The sequence below is a fragment of the Betta splendens genome, chromosome 4, assembly GCF_900634795.4.
Source record: "Betta splendens chromosome 4, fBetSpl5.4, whole genome shotgun sequence".
Taxonomy (NCBI): domain Eukaryota; kingdom Metazoa; phylum Chordata; class Actinopteri; order Anabantiformes; family Osphronemidae; genus Betta; species Betta splendens.
This window is the reverse complement of record NC_040884.2, coordinates 19,554,059-19,570,881: the sequence shown is the minus strand read 5'-3', so window position 1 is coordinate 19,570,881 and position 16,823 is coordinate 19,554,059. Positions and strand designations below refer to the sequence as shown.

The window sequence follows — 16,823 nt, the reverse complement described above, 5'->3', positions numbered from 1 at the left end:
TTAGGGACAAACAACACGTTTCCTACGAGAATTGAATTGAATTCTGTACGATGAGTTTTATTTGAAGTTACAGATTTCCAGAATTATGCCAGAAAAGATTGATCAACGTTGAACAACGTTGCCAACTGTTGAGTAGATACAACAAGTGTCCTCATGCAACATTTCACCATGTGATCCTTTGTGTGACCTATTATAATAAAGACATCATGATCTTCTGCTAATCCTGGACGCCATGCATATATACGCATTATGCCATGCATATGCATCATGTCCTCCGGTGATATTAATAGATATAGTAATTGTGTTATGATCAGGTGACTCAAATCGGGTATGCATGTATAGTAAAGTTTAAAAACAGTTCTGGAACTAATTTAAATAAATGTTTATAGTTAGCAATATATTGTAATATAGAAGAATCAAATACAATTGTACTAATAAAAAGAAAGAAAACAGGTAAAAAATTATTACATTTAAAAAGGTGATAATTCTACTACTGTACATGTTTATTACTGATGTTGCTTTGGGTGCTGGAGTCGTAGTAGAGTGCATTACAGTAGGAGGAGGTTCTAATCTTCTGGCCCCCACTTTTAGTTATGTGTGTCTCTGTCTTTTTGTGTCGATGCCTGAAAGCTCCCTAGGATCCTGACACCTTCGTTTTCCTCTTCTTTCAGGAGTAGAAGCTTAAAAACATAGATCATTTAGTAATAAACAGAAATACAGGAATAAGCTCTGAATGTGTTCTCTGCCCCGATTCCCAGGTCATCAAACATACCAAGTTGGCCCTCAATCATCTCCAGTTGTCTCCTTATCGCCTCCATATCTTCCTTCTTTTTCAGCGTATCAGGAGAATTCATCACTGTTACATGTTCTTCATACTCCTTTACTGCTTTCAAATGCTTGTCCATAGCTACCTGGTACTGATATGCCAGGTCTGGTAAATACAGGTAGAGACATTTAAATGTGAGTAAGCAGCACCAACAAAGAAAGCTTTTAATTAGTTTGAAGTATCAGAGCAATCACCTATTTGCTCTTTAACAGCGTAGTAATTCTGTGGAGGAGGGGATCCAAACACTTGTAATGTGTGGATTGGTGGAGCTTTGTTCTGTGAACCTCCAAACATTCCCTTAGCGCTGACCAGGTCCCCTTGCCTGGTCAGTATGGTGGGGCACGGTGTCTTGTTCTGCACAACCTGTGCACAATTACACATTTAGAGGGATCAAAACCTCCAGCCAGATAATCTGTGGCACAGCTCAGCAGTCAGCGACGCTCACCTGCTTTCTGTACTGGTTTGCAGACGCCAGGTCGTCGATCAAAATTGTGTCACCAAGAATATTTTTAAAAACTGAAATAGAAGCACAGGGCGAACATTAAAACTAAACAAATCTTTACTCAATGTAGATGTGGTGCAACGGAAACAAAGTCGAGGAACAAAAACAGCAAAAACACACAGAACCTGTGAATGCATCACTGTATCATTAAGTGGTGAAGTCCACTGAAGGCAGCTCACCAGTGTCACACTCCTGTGTGTAGTGAGGGAAAATCAGAAGCTCTCTGGCAAACACGGGGTTCCCAGGGGGATCAAAGAGATTACAGTGGTTCCTGATGTGTGGCAACGGCCTGTGAAGCATATTAGATGTCAGCAGAGAATGTGTACACTTGATAGGAATGTGTGTTCAACTGCTGAGTTTACCAAAACATTTAACTGTTTGTCACGAATGCAGGGGACGCAGGACCCAAATGCACAGTGCAGACAAGAACTGAAGTTAGTTGGTGTTAATGATCTCTCAGTAGTCAGACAGGCGAAGGTCGGTACACAGGTAAGCAGAGGCAGTAGTACAGACAGGGATCAGGCAATCAGCAGTCAATCTCCAGCAGAGGACAAAAACACAAGGCAGAGGACAAAAACAGGCAAGCAGGCAAGGCAAGGTCAGAGACAAGAGCAAGGTTCGGTTCACAGGTAGACTTAATGGTTCAGAACGCTAAAGAGCCAAAACAGGCAACAGAAGTAACATGAGCAATGAACACGGGTTCATGAGAAAACAATCTGGCAAAGGACTATGGCAGAGGCGGTGCTGATGCAGCTGAACATAAAGCTACACAGAACAATACAGGCAGGACCTAAACAGGAAACAGTCAAAATAAAACAGGAAACTAGACTAAAACAAGGCTAAGTAGCAGGTTAAGTGACACTGTTACGCTGTGATATGAATTTAAATTGTCATAAAAATAAATTTTTGTCAAACCTGGTTTCAAGCTGTCTAATATGTAAAATATATAAACAATCATTCAAACTGAACATCTGTACCTGGAGCCTTGATGCACAAATATGCTTTCCAGGGCCATAACCTTCTGCCTGCCTTGAGTGTCTCTATGAATTCGCATTGCTGATTCAGTAGTTGTGGTGATGACACAATCCATGTAACCTCTAAGGTTCCAGGAGATCATGTGTGCAGCAGCATCATCCTCCACGTAGGCCAGACGCCCAACCTGCATGCAACAGACTTTTATTTTACATAAATATGTAAACATAGATTCTTTATGGGCAAAGATCTAAACTATTTTCAAGTATTAATAAAAAGCCTTATCACAAACTGTATATATACAAAATTTTTAAATAAATCAGTTAAAGAACAAGGGATTTTTCTTCACGATTATACTAGTAAATTAACATAACATACAGTATGTCAAAAATAAAACTAATTAGAATTAATAAGAATGAAAAATACTGTATGACAGACGATAAAATTTAGCAAAGCCCCACTACAAATCTTCTTGAAATGACAAAATTGGTAATTACAATTGGTCACGCAACCACTAAAATAACATCTCTTACCATTCCTAGCACACCCTGCTGCCCCCTGAAGGGGTCAGGAACCGAAAAGATTCGACGAGACGTTTGCAGAATTCTTTCAGCTTCCGCCCTCTTCTCGTTTATAAATCTGTCGATATCTCTGATCTACAGAGAAGTAACAACATGAGAATGTGATTTTATAGCTGGGATCAGAATTGGTACATGTACTGTACAGATTTAAGCCTTGGATAGAAAAAACAACTTACACTGGAAGATTGAGCTATTTTCATTTGCTTGGTGTCCAGGTCTTGTTTAATTCTAGACATTTTTCTATTTGCCTCATTCTGTCTCGCTTGCAAAGAAGACAACCGTTCAGTTAAAGTCAAATTAGACACGAAGCATGCAGCACAGAGAAGTAAAAGGCATAACCACTCAATATGGATTTATTTAAATAAAAGTTAAGATATTAAACTCTTACCAGTGAGCAGTTGGAGGAGTTGTTTACTTTCATTAAAGAAGCCTGAATATTTAGAGACAGCTGAAGTGAGCTCCTCCTTCCTCTTGGACAGCTCACACATTTTCCTTTGATTAGCTTCATCTTAAAAAAACATATAACAACAAAAAGTCTCTTTATACAGTACAACCATCTCCTCGTGTCTTCCTGAAATATTATTTTGATTTCCATACCGTTGTAAAAATGAAAAGGCAGCTCAAAAGGTTCCAGAGCCTGGGAAACCACTGGCACTTCAGGTTTGAAGAGGAGGGTGTATGCTCTGCCATCCTCCCCAGGGCAATCCTCCATGATGGCCAGCCTCTGTGGAGGGCAAGTGTACAGGCTCTATCTATGGGCTGCTCAAAGACCAGTATGAACAAGCTGCTCCAATGCTGAAGGATTACTCACAGGGATATGGACCTTCCCCTCTTCCAGTTTAAGACACTGTGTGTTACTCCTGTCTTCAAACAGAAGGTTCTTTTCACTTTCACCATTGTAGTTCTTAATAGAAACAACCACAGTCCCATCCAGGTCCTGCCCTGCTGGGTTTCCATAAGCATCCTAGAATGAAGCAGAGCAGTGAAGTCAGGCCACAGCTGCAAATGTAGAACCCATCCTTTATTTTACTGATAAATGTTTTCTGCTTTGTAGTTGTAGCGGCTGGTCAGCTTACCATTATCCTCAGAGTCATATTCTGTACCAAGGTTCGGTTTGCAATGTCCTTACTGAAGGAAACAACAGGATGTTGTGGATTGAAGTCAGGTCTCAGTCTGACAGGCTGATTGGCCACCACATTGATAATAATCTGGGAGAGAGAAAAACAGTGAAGAGGTCAGTCATCATTTTAGGAGCTGGTTGTCAAATAATAATTTATTAATGACATTTATAAGTTTTACATTGACCAACCTGTTTACTTTCTAAAACTGTTGTTTTATTATTAAGATGGAATTTGATGGAGTACTTTCCAACTCGTTCTGGAACCTCTTTATCTCTGTGTAAAGGCACATTTACATACAGCATTTACTGTATTATAATCATGTACATTTATACATTATTTAGAGAGAAGTAACCACACAGTAAATCTACCTACAACTGCTCTAATGTACTGTTTATGCAGGTCTCTGTTGGCTAGCGTCATACAGTAGCTACAGTAGCATAGTTTGTTATGTTGTCAATTACTGGGTTTGTTTTATTAAGATAAGTTTCTTTTTATTATACAGATCAGAATGGAGTTGATTACCTGAAGTGAAAACAGTCTTTCCTCTCATTCTTCAGGGGCTTGCTACATTTCATTTCAAAGAGCTTGATACAAAAAAGTAAAGAATATTACAAACCAAACAGCATATGTTGGGAGACAAACACAGAATACTCTATATATTACGTCTCTTACTAGAGGTCCTTCTGAAGACACTCCACTCCAAATCCGCATGGAAACAGCAGCAGGGCTAAATGTAGTCATTGGAGCACCTTCATCAGAAACCACGGTCACTGAGAACACTGAGAACACAAACATGGACAACAACCACACTGTTAGTTTGCTTTGATGGATGAAATGAATCAAGCAAGCAATGAACATATGAATACAAACATGTGAAGTTGCCTCCAGCAGGAAACGTGGCACTGGTGTCGTACTCCACTGACAGACTCACAGCTTTCTTGGGATTGGGTAAGACAATGAGATTCACTGATGGACCAGGAACCGGTTTCATGTTGAGTGAACCTGTGAAGTTCAGCTGATAGTACCCCCTAGTGGAACATCAGGGTCACAACACAGTGTTCATCACTATAGACGTCAGACCATGAATAATAATGTTATGTTTGTAATAGCTAAAACTGTGACACTCACTTTGTTCCGCTCACACTAGTTACAGTGAAGGAGGCTTTTCCTTCTGTATCCACCGGCTGTGAAGTCACAGTTGTTGTTACCTGAAAGAAAATATGCACAAAAACACATTAATGACTTTCTCTAATTAGAGGAAATGACATTCTATGACAGACTAAAGTGACTGGACACCTGATAGACACACACGTTGTCTAACCTTTAGTGTTGGAGGTGACAGCTTCACTTCCACTACAACCCTCTGGTCTGATGACGGGTTCCCCCACTTGTCAACCAGTTGGACCAGGAAAGGTTTAGGGATGCCGTGGTCATTTATCACCTGCAAAGGCTTGTCCATGAAAAAACACAGATGTGAATTAATGCTTAGTTTGCTTCCATAAACATAAAGACCAATGTGACATCACTGCACCAGACCGGCCTCTCACCTGATCTGGCCCGCTGACTAGTTTAAGCTCTGCAGGATCTCCAGCCATCACTGTAACTATGGCAGAGTCCACATAGCTGGCATAGGTGAAGCACAGCTCTCTGGGACCAGGAGTCCCACCCTTGAAACACACTCCAGCCACATGGACAGAGCGAGTGCTCTCCTGATAAAGAGTAAGGACATCTCTAACTAGAAGCTTGTGTACATGATGGAAGAAGCAGTTCCATTCTTGTAAACAATCTAACATTATTTTAGGAGCATATGTATCTATTAGACATGATGATTAATGTCTGTTTTTGTTCTGGTTCTAGATGAAATCTTTTTTTTTATCTGCGCGTTCAAGGTATTTGAGGTCAAGTTTCCATTGATCTTCTGTATTTCAGTCTCACCTGCCATATAAAGGTGACGGCTGATTGGTCCAGATCCTCTGCTTTCACAGTCATGCTGTTTACACAAGTTGAGTCCAGTGTCTTTGTTGCATTACCATACTGATCCACAAGCTCCAAATCTGTATAAGGAAATGTTCTGAGTTATCCAATGTTTAACACAGAAATGTTTTTTAGTCTAATCTGACAGTTCTCCTTGGTTCTAGAATCCCTGCATTAGCCACACTCATTGTAGCCATGTTCTTTGTTGTAATAATCAACTTCAGTTAGCTTTCAGCTTAGCTTCATAGCTTTGTCCTTTTTTGGTTTTGTTGTGTTCATTTGTGATACAAGTTTTTGTACTTCAGCCGTCTCCTTGTGACCTAAAGACCATTTTCAGACCCGGCCTGCCATTTTGTGGTACTGGACATTTGGATGTTCAGTACGACACTTACTGATATTTGTAGACAGGGTTTCACCAAGCTTTACTCCGTTTTGGGGAATAGTTGCTTTTAGCCGTGCTGGTTCATCAGGTCGTGGCCTGAAAAAAACAAGCAAGATTGTTGATCTACCACAGTGAGAGAGAAAGACTGGGGTTAACTTACTGTATGAGACTTACGTTATAGTAAAGGAGACAGACACGCTCTGGTCTTGGTATGACACCTGGTAGAAACGTTCTTCCTCCACCTGCTTGTGAACCTGCAAATCAGGCAGCTTCCCCACGAGCAAATCTTCCAAAACTAAATCTCCTGTCCAGTTGACCTTAATCACAGAGGAGAAGAACAAGAGTCAGGAACAAGCCTGGACCTGACTTGGTTTTGTTGTTGACCACACACAAACCACTAAGCCTTATATTCGGACAACCTGATGCCTTTGAGAGCATCATAGCTGAGGAACTGTTTTAGAGAGACGCACCTTGATCATGGAAGCGATTTCAGAGGTGAGAGGAACTTCTCTTCCAGCCTCATCGTACAGTTTATAGACCAGGTTCTCCAGCAAGCCTCCAGCCAGCCACTCTATCTTTTCATTGTTCCTGAGGACCAGATTCTCATCATTCTCACTGTACAGCTTCATCACAGACACTCTGGTGCTAGGAACCACCATCAGCTCCCTCGTGACTGTTTTTATGTCTTTCTGACTCTGGTAAGAGGGAAAAAAAGTTACATACAAACAAAACTGATAAGAGAAAATCCCATTTAACTGAAAAAGTTGTGTTTACTTACAGGAATGTTTAGTTGAACTTCAAGCATTTGCAGTTCTCCATTGATAATTGTTAACTTTATGGGTTTTGTTTCTAGCTGTGCAGCTCCCGTTCTGCTGCAGTCGAGTTTAACTGGTGGAAGGCCATTACCCTAAGAATGGGATGAGGTTCAAAATCACACACACATTCACTTTATGGAAGGGAAAGTGGGAAAGTTACAACAGATAGGCATTTGTCTGATTAACCTGAGCCTTACAGTAATAGCATTATCGCCATAACTGAGCTTCATCTGCGTTATGTCATCTATATTAGGAGCTTGTACATTTAAGATGACAACTAGAAGCATACAAGCATGCAAGACGCTTTCAATATGTCCTCTCAAAATTTATGATGCTTATGAAAAACTTTGTTTGTACATATCACCTCACTCTGTGTGGATATAATATCAAACACTTCCAATAATAGTAAAAAAGGTAAGCTTTGGCACAAAAATGTATACTTTCCCAGTAAAAACACACATACCTGACAGTGAACAACGTGTTTAGGGCAAGCGGTGATGTTTCCGGCTTCATCGTGAATTTCAACATTAAACCTGACAGGATTTCCGTTCTCTACAGTGATTGGGCTGTCATCTGGAGTCACATGGAGGGAATGTGAAGGCCCTGAAATTCAGAACATAACTGAGAAACTACTAAAAGGTTTTTACACTGTCTTAACATCCTAGTGTTTATATTTATTTACAACTTTTTATTCAGATTTTTACAAAAAAAGAATTCTATAGTAATAAATGCAGTCTTACCAGGAAGAAGACTAAATTTCATCGTTTTGGTCTCTTTCATAAGACCAGGAAGGGTCACGCTCAGGTTATATGTCTATAGAATAAATTAAAGAGGACAACCACTTACTGACATGTATCTTCTTTAAACTCTGAGTAGTATGATATGATGAAATTTTATAGCACTAGAATTATTTGGGAACAAACAACAACTTTGGGTAAATATTGTGACCTTTGTTTGCTGGATTTTTCCTCGTGCTCTGACATTTTTGACGATGAAGGAGGTCTCGGTGCTCTTTATTGACTCGTATGTGACATCCAGATCACTAAGGAATTATAATGAAACAGCTTTCAATTAAAGTCACTTGTCTTCCTAGTAAGTTTTTTATTGAAAACTACCAAATGTGGTGAAAATCTTTCATTTACAATGTAACCAACCTGCACTCAAGTACAGGCTCCACATCGGGAGGAGGTTTTGCTGCGTTGCCATAAATGTCTCTTATCTTCAGAGGAAGGTCGACAGGCACCCCTACCTTAAGACTGGGGCTTGTTACGTCTATGACAAAACTATGTGCAGCACTCGCTGTGAATGATAAAAGAAGCAAATTGTCTGAGTAGAACTTTCAGAAACAAAGAAAACAACACTCGATGCTTCCTTTTACCTTCTAAGGAGAAATCGAGGGTGTAGCTTGGAAGTTCTCTTCCACCATAGTTTGTTTTGTCATTTACCACTGCATTTAGAATCAGTGTATACTTCCCCGGTTTGGTCAAATTCTCTGCCAAAGATACAATATTTTTTAAAAATGCACTTTTCTTCAGGATATGACACAGACCACTGGTGAAAATGCTGAATTGTAAGTTACCATTTTCTTTGAACCAGAATGACCAATTTGGTGAATGACTGGCAGTGAAAGTGGCAACCTCTTCAAGAGCTTTAAGTCCTGCATCAAATAGAAAAACAAACAAAATTTTACACATTTAGCGGTTGTTTTTTTTTGTCACATCATTGCACTTTAAATAAAATGAAATTTGGAACACAGTTTGAGACACACATGCTCTTACCATGATACAATACTCTGAGCCTAACATTTAGTTTCATCCCTCCAGGTTTGCCCAGTGCTGGCATGCTGGTCAGAATCTCCCCCTTCTTGTCTAGAATGTCGATTTTGAGTGGTCCTGAAATGTCACAAAAGGTAAGAACAACGCTCAAGGCCCCCAATGATGAGTGCAAACATTACATTTGAATGCAAACATTGTGATCATTTTACCTAACCGAGCTCCAGCTGGATGAACATCATTCTGTGACCAGGCGTTTTCATGTGGCCACTCCACCTTCAGCGTATCAGGAAGCCTGAAAATACAAAACATGGTCTGATCCAAGTGTCATCAGGTTAAATACACTGTCTAGTTAAGACAATGACAGAAACTAGAGATCAATATAACTTAACACACACACACAGAATAACAACCACATCCACACACACACACAACTACAACACAAAAACATTTGTTTGTTTAATAAATTAATTTCCATGCATTTACTAAATGTCAGAAGGTGGTATCATTACAGCATTTTCCACAGGCTCACACTTACTTGAATGAGTTACTGTCAATGTTCTTCTGGATACTGTCATTAGTGGCCAATGTGTCGATCTTGGAAATAGGTATGATCTTGGTCTTGTCATAAAGTCCTTTGGGTTCCTAAGAAACAGATCCTTAAGGAACTACATATCAATGGTAAAACCCATTTCTAAAGATGGACACATTTATATTAACTAAGAATAAAACATTCTTCTTACCAGAGCCAGTTCAACCTGTCCACCTGTGGCAAAGTCACCTTCCTTGTACTCTCCATACACCAAGAACCGAATCACTTTACCGCAGTAAACAGGCAATGTGTTCTTAGACTTTATCTGTACAAAGAGCAGGATATTAGTGAATAGAACAGAAAAGCAATAACAATACACAGTTCTAGAAGCTCTTTTTTCAGAATGAGCTCATTAACATCAGAGCCACCCCGTGCACTTATTCCCAAAATTTATCGCTTCTACCATGGATGTACTGGCTATTTTGACCAAGCAGACACATAAGAAAGTGAAGCACTGCAGGAGACGCGCACATTCAGGTGTGCTTGTGCGTCTCCGCCGGCGGATTGCGCACTGCGCTGCCCAGGATATTCCTCTCCAACGTGCGCTCACTTTGCTACATAACGAACCGACTGGTCGTGCGGCTCAACAAAAACATAGACTTTTCCACATCCTGTGTTTTGTGTTTTACGTAGACGTGGCTGTGCGACCTCATACCGGACGCTGCGCTACAGCTGTGGGGATTTTAACTGCACCATGCAGACAGACGCGCGGAGCTTTCCGGCAAAAGGAAAGGAGGTGGAGCATGTCTCTACATCAACAGCGGTTGGTGCAGCGATGTTTCACAAATGTCTCAACTTTGTTCCCCAGACCTCGAGACCTTCATCATCAACTGAAGCCTTTTTACTCCTCCCGTGAGTTCTCCTCATTCTTCCTTGTTGGCGTTTACATTCCACCACAGGGAGCGCTGGCTGAGGTTAGAACGAATAAAAGCCAGAAACCTTGGTCATCATCCTGGGAGATTTTAATAAAGCCAACCTCTCATCTGAACCCCCCAATTATAAACAGTTCATCAAATGCACGCTGCACTGGGCCCGTCAGAACCACATCACGGTGCATCTGATTCCAGCCTACAGGCACAAATTAACACTTTGCAAGCCGGTTGTGAGGACCTGTAAGAAGTGGACCAGTGAAGCTGTGGAGGAACTTCAGGAGTGTCTGGACTGCACAAAGTGGGACGTTTTCAGGTCTGCCACCAACAGATTGGATGACACTTTGACGTCCTACATCAACTTCTGTGAGGACAGCGTCATCCATACACGCACCAGGGTGAGCTACAACAATGATAAACCCTGGTTCACAGTAAGGCTCAGACAGCTGAGGTCAGAGAAAGAAGCTACATCTAGAAGAGGGGAGAGAGACAAATACAAAGAGGCGAAGCACAAATTCAGCAAGAAGATGAAAAAAGCTAAATCAGCCCATGAGAAAGGAACAGCAGTTCTCAGCCGACAACTCTGTCTTGAGCCCTTTCCAGAAAGAGGCAATCACCAACTACAAGCCAAGAGCCCCCCATGACCTCAATACATTCTACTGTAACTCCTGATAAGAAAAAGCTAAACAAACAGGTGCTTACCAGCTGGCCAGCTTTAAATATGTTGTTGCCACATTCAATTTTGGTGAACGTTGACCAAGGATGCTGCCTCTTCTTAACCTGAACATCCTCTCGGCTTATCACACCCTTGAAGCCCAAAAATTTCACTTGCTTGTCAAATCTTGAGTGACATTTTTTAAGCCACTCTGTGAACTTACTATGAATGATAGCTCTTTGTGGTTTCTGTGAACATGGAAATAAAGACATTAACACTTAAATACTAAATCAAAGTCAATATGACGACAACAACAACAGCAATTCATGAACCAAATAAAAGTAGATAAAAACACAAATTAATAAAACTGGGCAGTGATTGGCTCCAATAATCAAAGAGTATAAAATGATCTGTTCATAAAACTTACCTTTTCCTTACCAACGTATGTAAAGATGGTTTCCTGTTTCCTCAGTTTCAGCTCCAGGTCAGAGAACGTGAGTTTGTTTGTGCTGACCTCGAATCTGTCATCAGTAAAAAGCACCCCTGAAAACCGGCTGTAGCACTCTGGGGGCACATCTCCTCCTTTGGGGCGTGTGCACCAGTCCAAACTAAAAACAAATGGAGCACAAGGCACAAGATTAACAAACTGGGACAAATGCTGAATAAAAAAAAGATATGCAAGTAATTATTTGTTATCAATAATAAAAAGCAAGTACATGTCTATCTTAGTGTAAGGTATGAGGCGTCCATTCCAGAAGCATTCAAACACTGGCCTCTTTCCTCTTGCCCGTGCCCCAGGCTCATCATCAGCATCATCATCATCACTGACAGCTGGTAAAAAATATAAAAAGTAAATTACAAATATTAAAATCAAATGTGTTTATATCATATATATCCATAAATAGATGAAGTGTATTTAATATTTTAAAGTTAAAATACCTGGAAGTGCAGATGATTCTTTAGGATAGGACTCTCTATCATCAAAAAAAGGATGATATCGAAGGATTCCCTCCACTGTGCCACCATCTGGATCAATGGAGGCCTTAAACTCAAACGTGTCTGCAGCAGCATTTATGTAGAGAGTCTGCAGGTCGTCTTTCACGTCCCTGAGATGTGTTACTTTATGATTTTGAGTAACCTGAATTCAAGCGAGTGATCAAATGTTAATAGACCGTAGAGGTTCAGCTCAGTTTCCACACAACATTGAGGTTTCTGTGTGGGTTTTCTCCAGCTTCCTTCAACCAGTTTCAGAGTTTAGGCCGATGGTCAGACAATGTCCAGTGTTTCAAATATGTTTTTAATGAGCTGGACTTAACTGGAAATACAACACAAAAGTCAAATCATTCTGTGATTCCCACATTGTGTCTTACCTGGATATCAATATTAGAGAGGTCTGGGTTTGTGGAGCTGCTTGTGGAGCTGCTTCCTAAGTCATTTCCATTGACTCCATGTATGTAATAATGATAGATGTGACTGAAATATAAAAAAAACATTTATGAGAGAAGCATTTAATAAGACATCAGATCAAACGCGGGATATGGTTGAATGATGAACTCACGCCAGCCGTCTGGTCCAATCCTTAAAGTCTTGCTTCAGATATTTTACATGTTCAGCTTGAACGCCTGTAATGACCACAGCTGTGAAGCTTTCTTTCCCCTTCTCATCAGCAATAAGTCCATGGAGAAAGCGTTCATCTTTTTTTTCCACATGGGAAGAGTCACAAGGCTGCAGGAGCAAGAACAAACCTTTAGTCTCAACTAATTATGCCCTAATTTAAAGTTACAGTTTTGCATTTACCTTTCTGTTCTTGATGGTCGTGCTGTATATGTCCTCTTTGTTCTTTTCTTTTCTCTCAAAATCTTCTTTAGACAGAAGCAGCTCATGAACATCTGGGGAGCCTGCGGATTTGCTGATCATCTAAGATAATAATTATCACGCACACACACAGGTACAATCAACTAAAATTATACTGAAATTCTTATCGTTGGGCCTAAAAATCACAGAGAGACACTATTGAGTCAGATAGCAACGGTGGATTGCATAACATTAGCTTCAGATTCTACTGTGAGGAACCTTGGCGTCGTGTTTGACCAGGATCTCTCTTTTACATCATACATTAAACAAATCCCAGAACCGCCTACTTTCACCTTAGAAACATAGCTAAAATTATAAGCAACAGCTTAATTTACAGCTTATTCAAAATGCTGCAGCCCGAGTTCTGATGGGGCTTAGAGATATCACATTTCTCCTACATTAGCTTCTCTGCACTGGCTACCTGTAAAATGTAGGATAGAATTTAAAATTCTCCTACTCACCTACAAAGCACTTAATCATAAAGCTCTTATCCTAAAGACCTTATTGTTCCTTATGCTCCCAGCAGAACACTTTGTTCTCAGAGCGCCGGGCTACTTGTGGTTCCTAGAGTCTTTAAATGTAGAATGGAAGGCAGAGCTTTTAGCTACCAAGCTCCTCTCCTGTTGAACCAGCTCCCCGTTCTCTAGCTCCCTACCTAACTCTTCTATCCAATAACCTTCAATAACCAGATTGTAATTAAAGGCTTGCTGTATGTGGGATTTGTTGGGTTTAGTTTTGTAAGGTCTTAAACCTTACCTTGTAGAGTGCCTTGAGATAACCTTGTTGTGTTTTGGCGCTATATAAATAAAATTTAATTTAAATAAATTAAAAGCCTGTCTAAATAAGTGCGTCTCCAGCTGCTTTTTAAACCTATCAACAGATTCAGCCATGTACAGTGACGGGGGAAAAGTATTCCAAAATCTGGGAGCTACAGCCTCAAAAGACAGGTCCTCCGAATCTTTAAGCAGGTTTCGAGGACCAACTTTAAGGGTCCTGAAACATTTTTTGACTGATTTACTAACCCATCCCTGTCTGTCTAAAAAAAATTATAAAAAGATTACAGCGGTTCACCCCTTTGTTAATAAGGTAATGCAGTACTACTATTTCAGTACTTTTTTCCTAACTGTTTTTTACTGAGAGTTTACCCTGGTTGAGGTTCCAATGTAGAAAGCAGCTTGTTTTCCTCCGACTCCAAAGTAAGATATATCACTGTTGAGACTACGAGGAACCGGATCGGGCCGGACATACTTCTCTTGACCACTATGAGAAAAAGTAAGAAATAAGACAAAAACCAAAGCAAACTGTAATGTAATGTACTGGAAGCGGTTGGACAATTTAACAACAAACCATAAAGTAAAGCAGACACACCTAGCAAATTTGTCATTTTGTCTTGAAAATTTAGAGAGTCTGTACACTGCCCAGTTATTGAGCTGCTGAGGGGTCATTCCACAGCCGTTATCCAGGACAATCACTGCAGGTTTCCCAAGACTTTCATCAAACATCTGGAAAACAGAAAAATAAGATCCATCCATCCACCATCCATCCATTTTCGACCACTTAGCCAGAGCTGAATCGCAGGGGCAGCAGAGAGTGTCAGACCTTCCTCTCCCTGCACACTTCCTCCAGCTCTTAAATGCACACAAAGAACCTACCAGTCTTATCTCTATTGTCCTTGTTCCTTTGATTTTAGCTGTTGCTGACAGAGAGTTGTCTACCAGCTCAGCAAGTGCATAGGCTGAGAAAACACACAACAAAAGGAGTCACTGGTAGGGAAATGCAGCTTATTGTCACTTTCACACCTAAGCAGTGACACTTACGTAAAGGATTCTGACCCTCACTAGCATAGTACTCATACAAGCCAGCCCGGATTAACGTATCGTAATGAGGCATAAACTTGATCTCTTCCTCCACAGCCACTGGCAGTGCTTGCTCCTTCCTTTGCAGCAAGTACAGAGTGATGCCATCCTGAAGCTTCCCTACAATGAAGAAATGACAGATATTTTAGGTTGGATAAAATAAAGACACAATCAAACAATCAATAGTGTGTGGTTTACTTGCCATATTTATCAAAATCAATGACTGTTCTGTCAGTTGTCGTCACCACGAATGTTTCATATGAGGGGATTGCAAATTCCTATGCAACAAATACATAGTTAAGGCAGTTGTTACTTATATTTGGTATTTGTTATTGGTTAGTGCTGTATATAAATGAGTGCTAACATGTGTATTGTAGCATTTGGGTCATCCTGGTCAGCGTATGCAGCCAGAATGATTCTAGATTTCCCAAAGTGGAAATAATTTGCTGGCTGTGAAGCCAAATTTCTCCATTCAAGTGAGCCTGACCTGCTTGTGTGTTCTGACACTCATGCGAGAGGCTCTAGGTCATTTGTTGTAACAAGTGCAGAAAAGATACACGTAAATCAAAAATTAATAACCTGTATAAGTGGAATAAAATAAAGCAGAAAGTCTGCTAGTCTTTGTGGGACCTGACAAATCTAACATAAATGTGCACATTTAAGGGTAACGTAATGTAATGCGATTCATAGTTCAGCATTTTGAATTTTAAAGCAATAAATCCACTAAAATGGGTTTATGGCATTCAAGCTTTATTTGAAAGCATTACTTTATAGCAGGGCTTTATAACTGCACTTTGTAGCTAGAGCAGTTGCATGTTGATCTAATTATAATTTAAAATGTTAATTTAATGAAAGAAAATTAGAGAGCTGTTCACCTTTAGAGCATGTACTAATTACAGTGAGCCTTGGAGAAGGTTGCCAAAGATAAAACAGGAATGTGAGCTGTTCATTCTGTTAAATTAAGTGAAATAAAAAAATCAAATGAAATTCTAAAAGCAAGGATGATCATGTTTCGTTGCAAAAATAACTTTATGCAATTTGACGGAAAGCACACTACTGAGCTTATTAACTTCTATTTTTACTGTTTCTACTGTTTGTAGTGTGAATTGCGTCAGGGTTTATACGGAAAGTCGGTAGGGACAAACAACATACGATCGAATTTCCGTGATAGCCATAACAGAGTCTGTTTCCCGGAAATGTTGTTGAGTTCATACTTTAGGTATCGTTTTCAAAATAATCGCGTTGCTTGTCTTGATACAACTTGTTACACCAGATAATCAATGATAATCAATGGGGCTGGTTGTTGGACGCGTGCTCAAACAAACAAAGAAAAAATGTGATGCAAACAAAATTTTATTTAAAAAGTGCAATTTCTCAAATGTGGATGCTTGATACTATTGTTTACTGATGCTGATGATCACTAAAATGTGTGTGCAGCTCTATTTGTCATCTTGTATTTGTAAAGATAATGAGCTAAATTTCTTATATTTCGAATATATAAACAGTTTTTGAAACTCACTGTTAATTCAACACCTCAAACTCAGTCACAATAAATGTTCTGACTTACCTTATGCAGTTCTTGACGAAAGTCATTATAGTCCAACCCACTTGTTCTTATCAGCTTCTCCGTCGGCTTCTTCTTAACATTTTGATTGCGACAGTCATAAACGCGGATCATTCGATTGCTCCTTCTTTCCTGCAGCGAGGAGCCCCAAAGTCCAGACATCTTCTCTACTTCAGTACTGTACTTCCTAGTTAACAGCTAGTTTAAGTACGCTCATGTCTACCGCTGGCCAAGTACTGAGTTCAGCGCGGTTCTGCTTCTTCTTCTTCTTCTTGTTTAATGGCAGCTTGCTGTCTGTAAGTTGCGCACTACCGCCACCAACTAGGCTTTTATATGGCGTTACTACATATGGTCTATTTATTGGAAATAAAATTGAAATAATTTAAATTTTTTTAATTATTAAAATAATAATTTTCTTCCTATGGCACGTTACAGCAAGCAGATAAACCATCCAAGGTAAATAACGCAGACACTGCTGCCAGTCACAA

The 16,823-nt window shown here is 40.0% G+C and overlaps 1 protein-coding gene across 6 annotated transcripts; it reads right to left on the bottom strand.

Moving 5' to 3' along the window:
• Positions 1-31: 31 nt before the first annotated feature.
• LOC114853021 (structural maintenance of chromosomes flexible hinge domain-containing protein 1-like) lies at positions 32-16,593 on the bottom strand. 6 transcript variants are annotated; one of them, XM_055508597.1, is made up of 48 exons: positions 16,339-16,446; positions 15,647-15,722; positions 14,974-15,049; positions 14,733-14,891; positions 14,568-14,650; positions 14,284-14,417; positions 14,061-14,175; positions 12,859-12,978; positions 12,620-12,786; positions 12,432-12,534; positions 12,001-12,199; positions 11,778-11,892; positions 11,489-11,669; positions 11,109-11,309; positions 9,689-9,802; positions 9,484-9,590; positions 9,158-9,240; positions 8,952-9,065; positions 8,753-8,830; positions 8,552-8,665; positions 8,328-8,472; positions 8,122-8,215; positions 7,914-7,986; positions 7,637-7,776; positions 7,137-7,265; positions 6,829-7,053; positions 6,533-6,675; positions 6,369-6,454; positions 5,938-6,056; positions 5,550-5,711; positions 5,324-5,452; positions 5,131-5,210; positions 4,873-5,030; positions 4,675-4,781; positions 4,525-4,586; positions 4,191-4,275; positions 3,958-4,089; positions 3,693-3,845; positions 3,479-3,605; positions 3,270-3,389; positions 3,058-3,143; positions 2,834-2,956; positions 2,306-2,487; positions 1,508-1,617; positions 1,272-1,342; positions 1,021-1,189; positions 773-931; positions 32-680 (listed from the first exon to the last, which is right to left on the bottom strand). In XM_055508597.1, exons 4-48 carry the CDS (start codon positions 14,803-14,805, stop codon positions 592-594), a joined length of 5,559 nt encoding a protein of 1,852 aa, XP_055364572.1. In that variant the 5' UTR covers positions 14,806-14,891; positions 14,974-15,049; positions 15,647-15,722; positions 16,339-16,446; the 3' UTR covers positions 32-591. The 6 variants fall into 6 exon arrangements, 3 of the variants coding, with proteins under 3 accessions (XP_055364572.1, XP_029001666.1, XP_029001667.1); XM_029145833.3 differs by lacking the exon at positions 15,647-15,722 and having other exon boundaries at positions 16,339-16,591; XR_008694632.1 differs by lacking the exons at positions 32-680; positions 773-931; positions 15,647-15,722 and having other exon boundaries at positions 1,123-1,189; positions 1,454-1,617; positions 16,339-16,593.
• Positions 16,594-16,823: the final 230 nt, after the last annotated feature.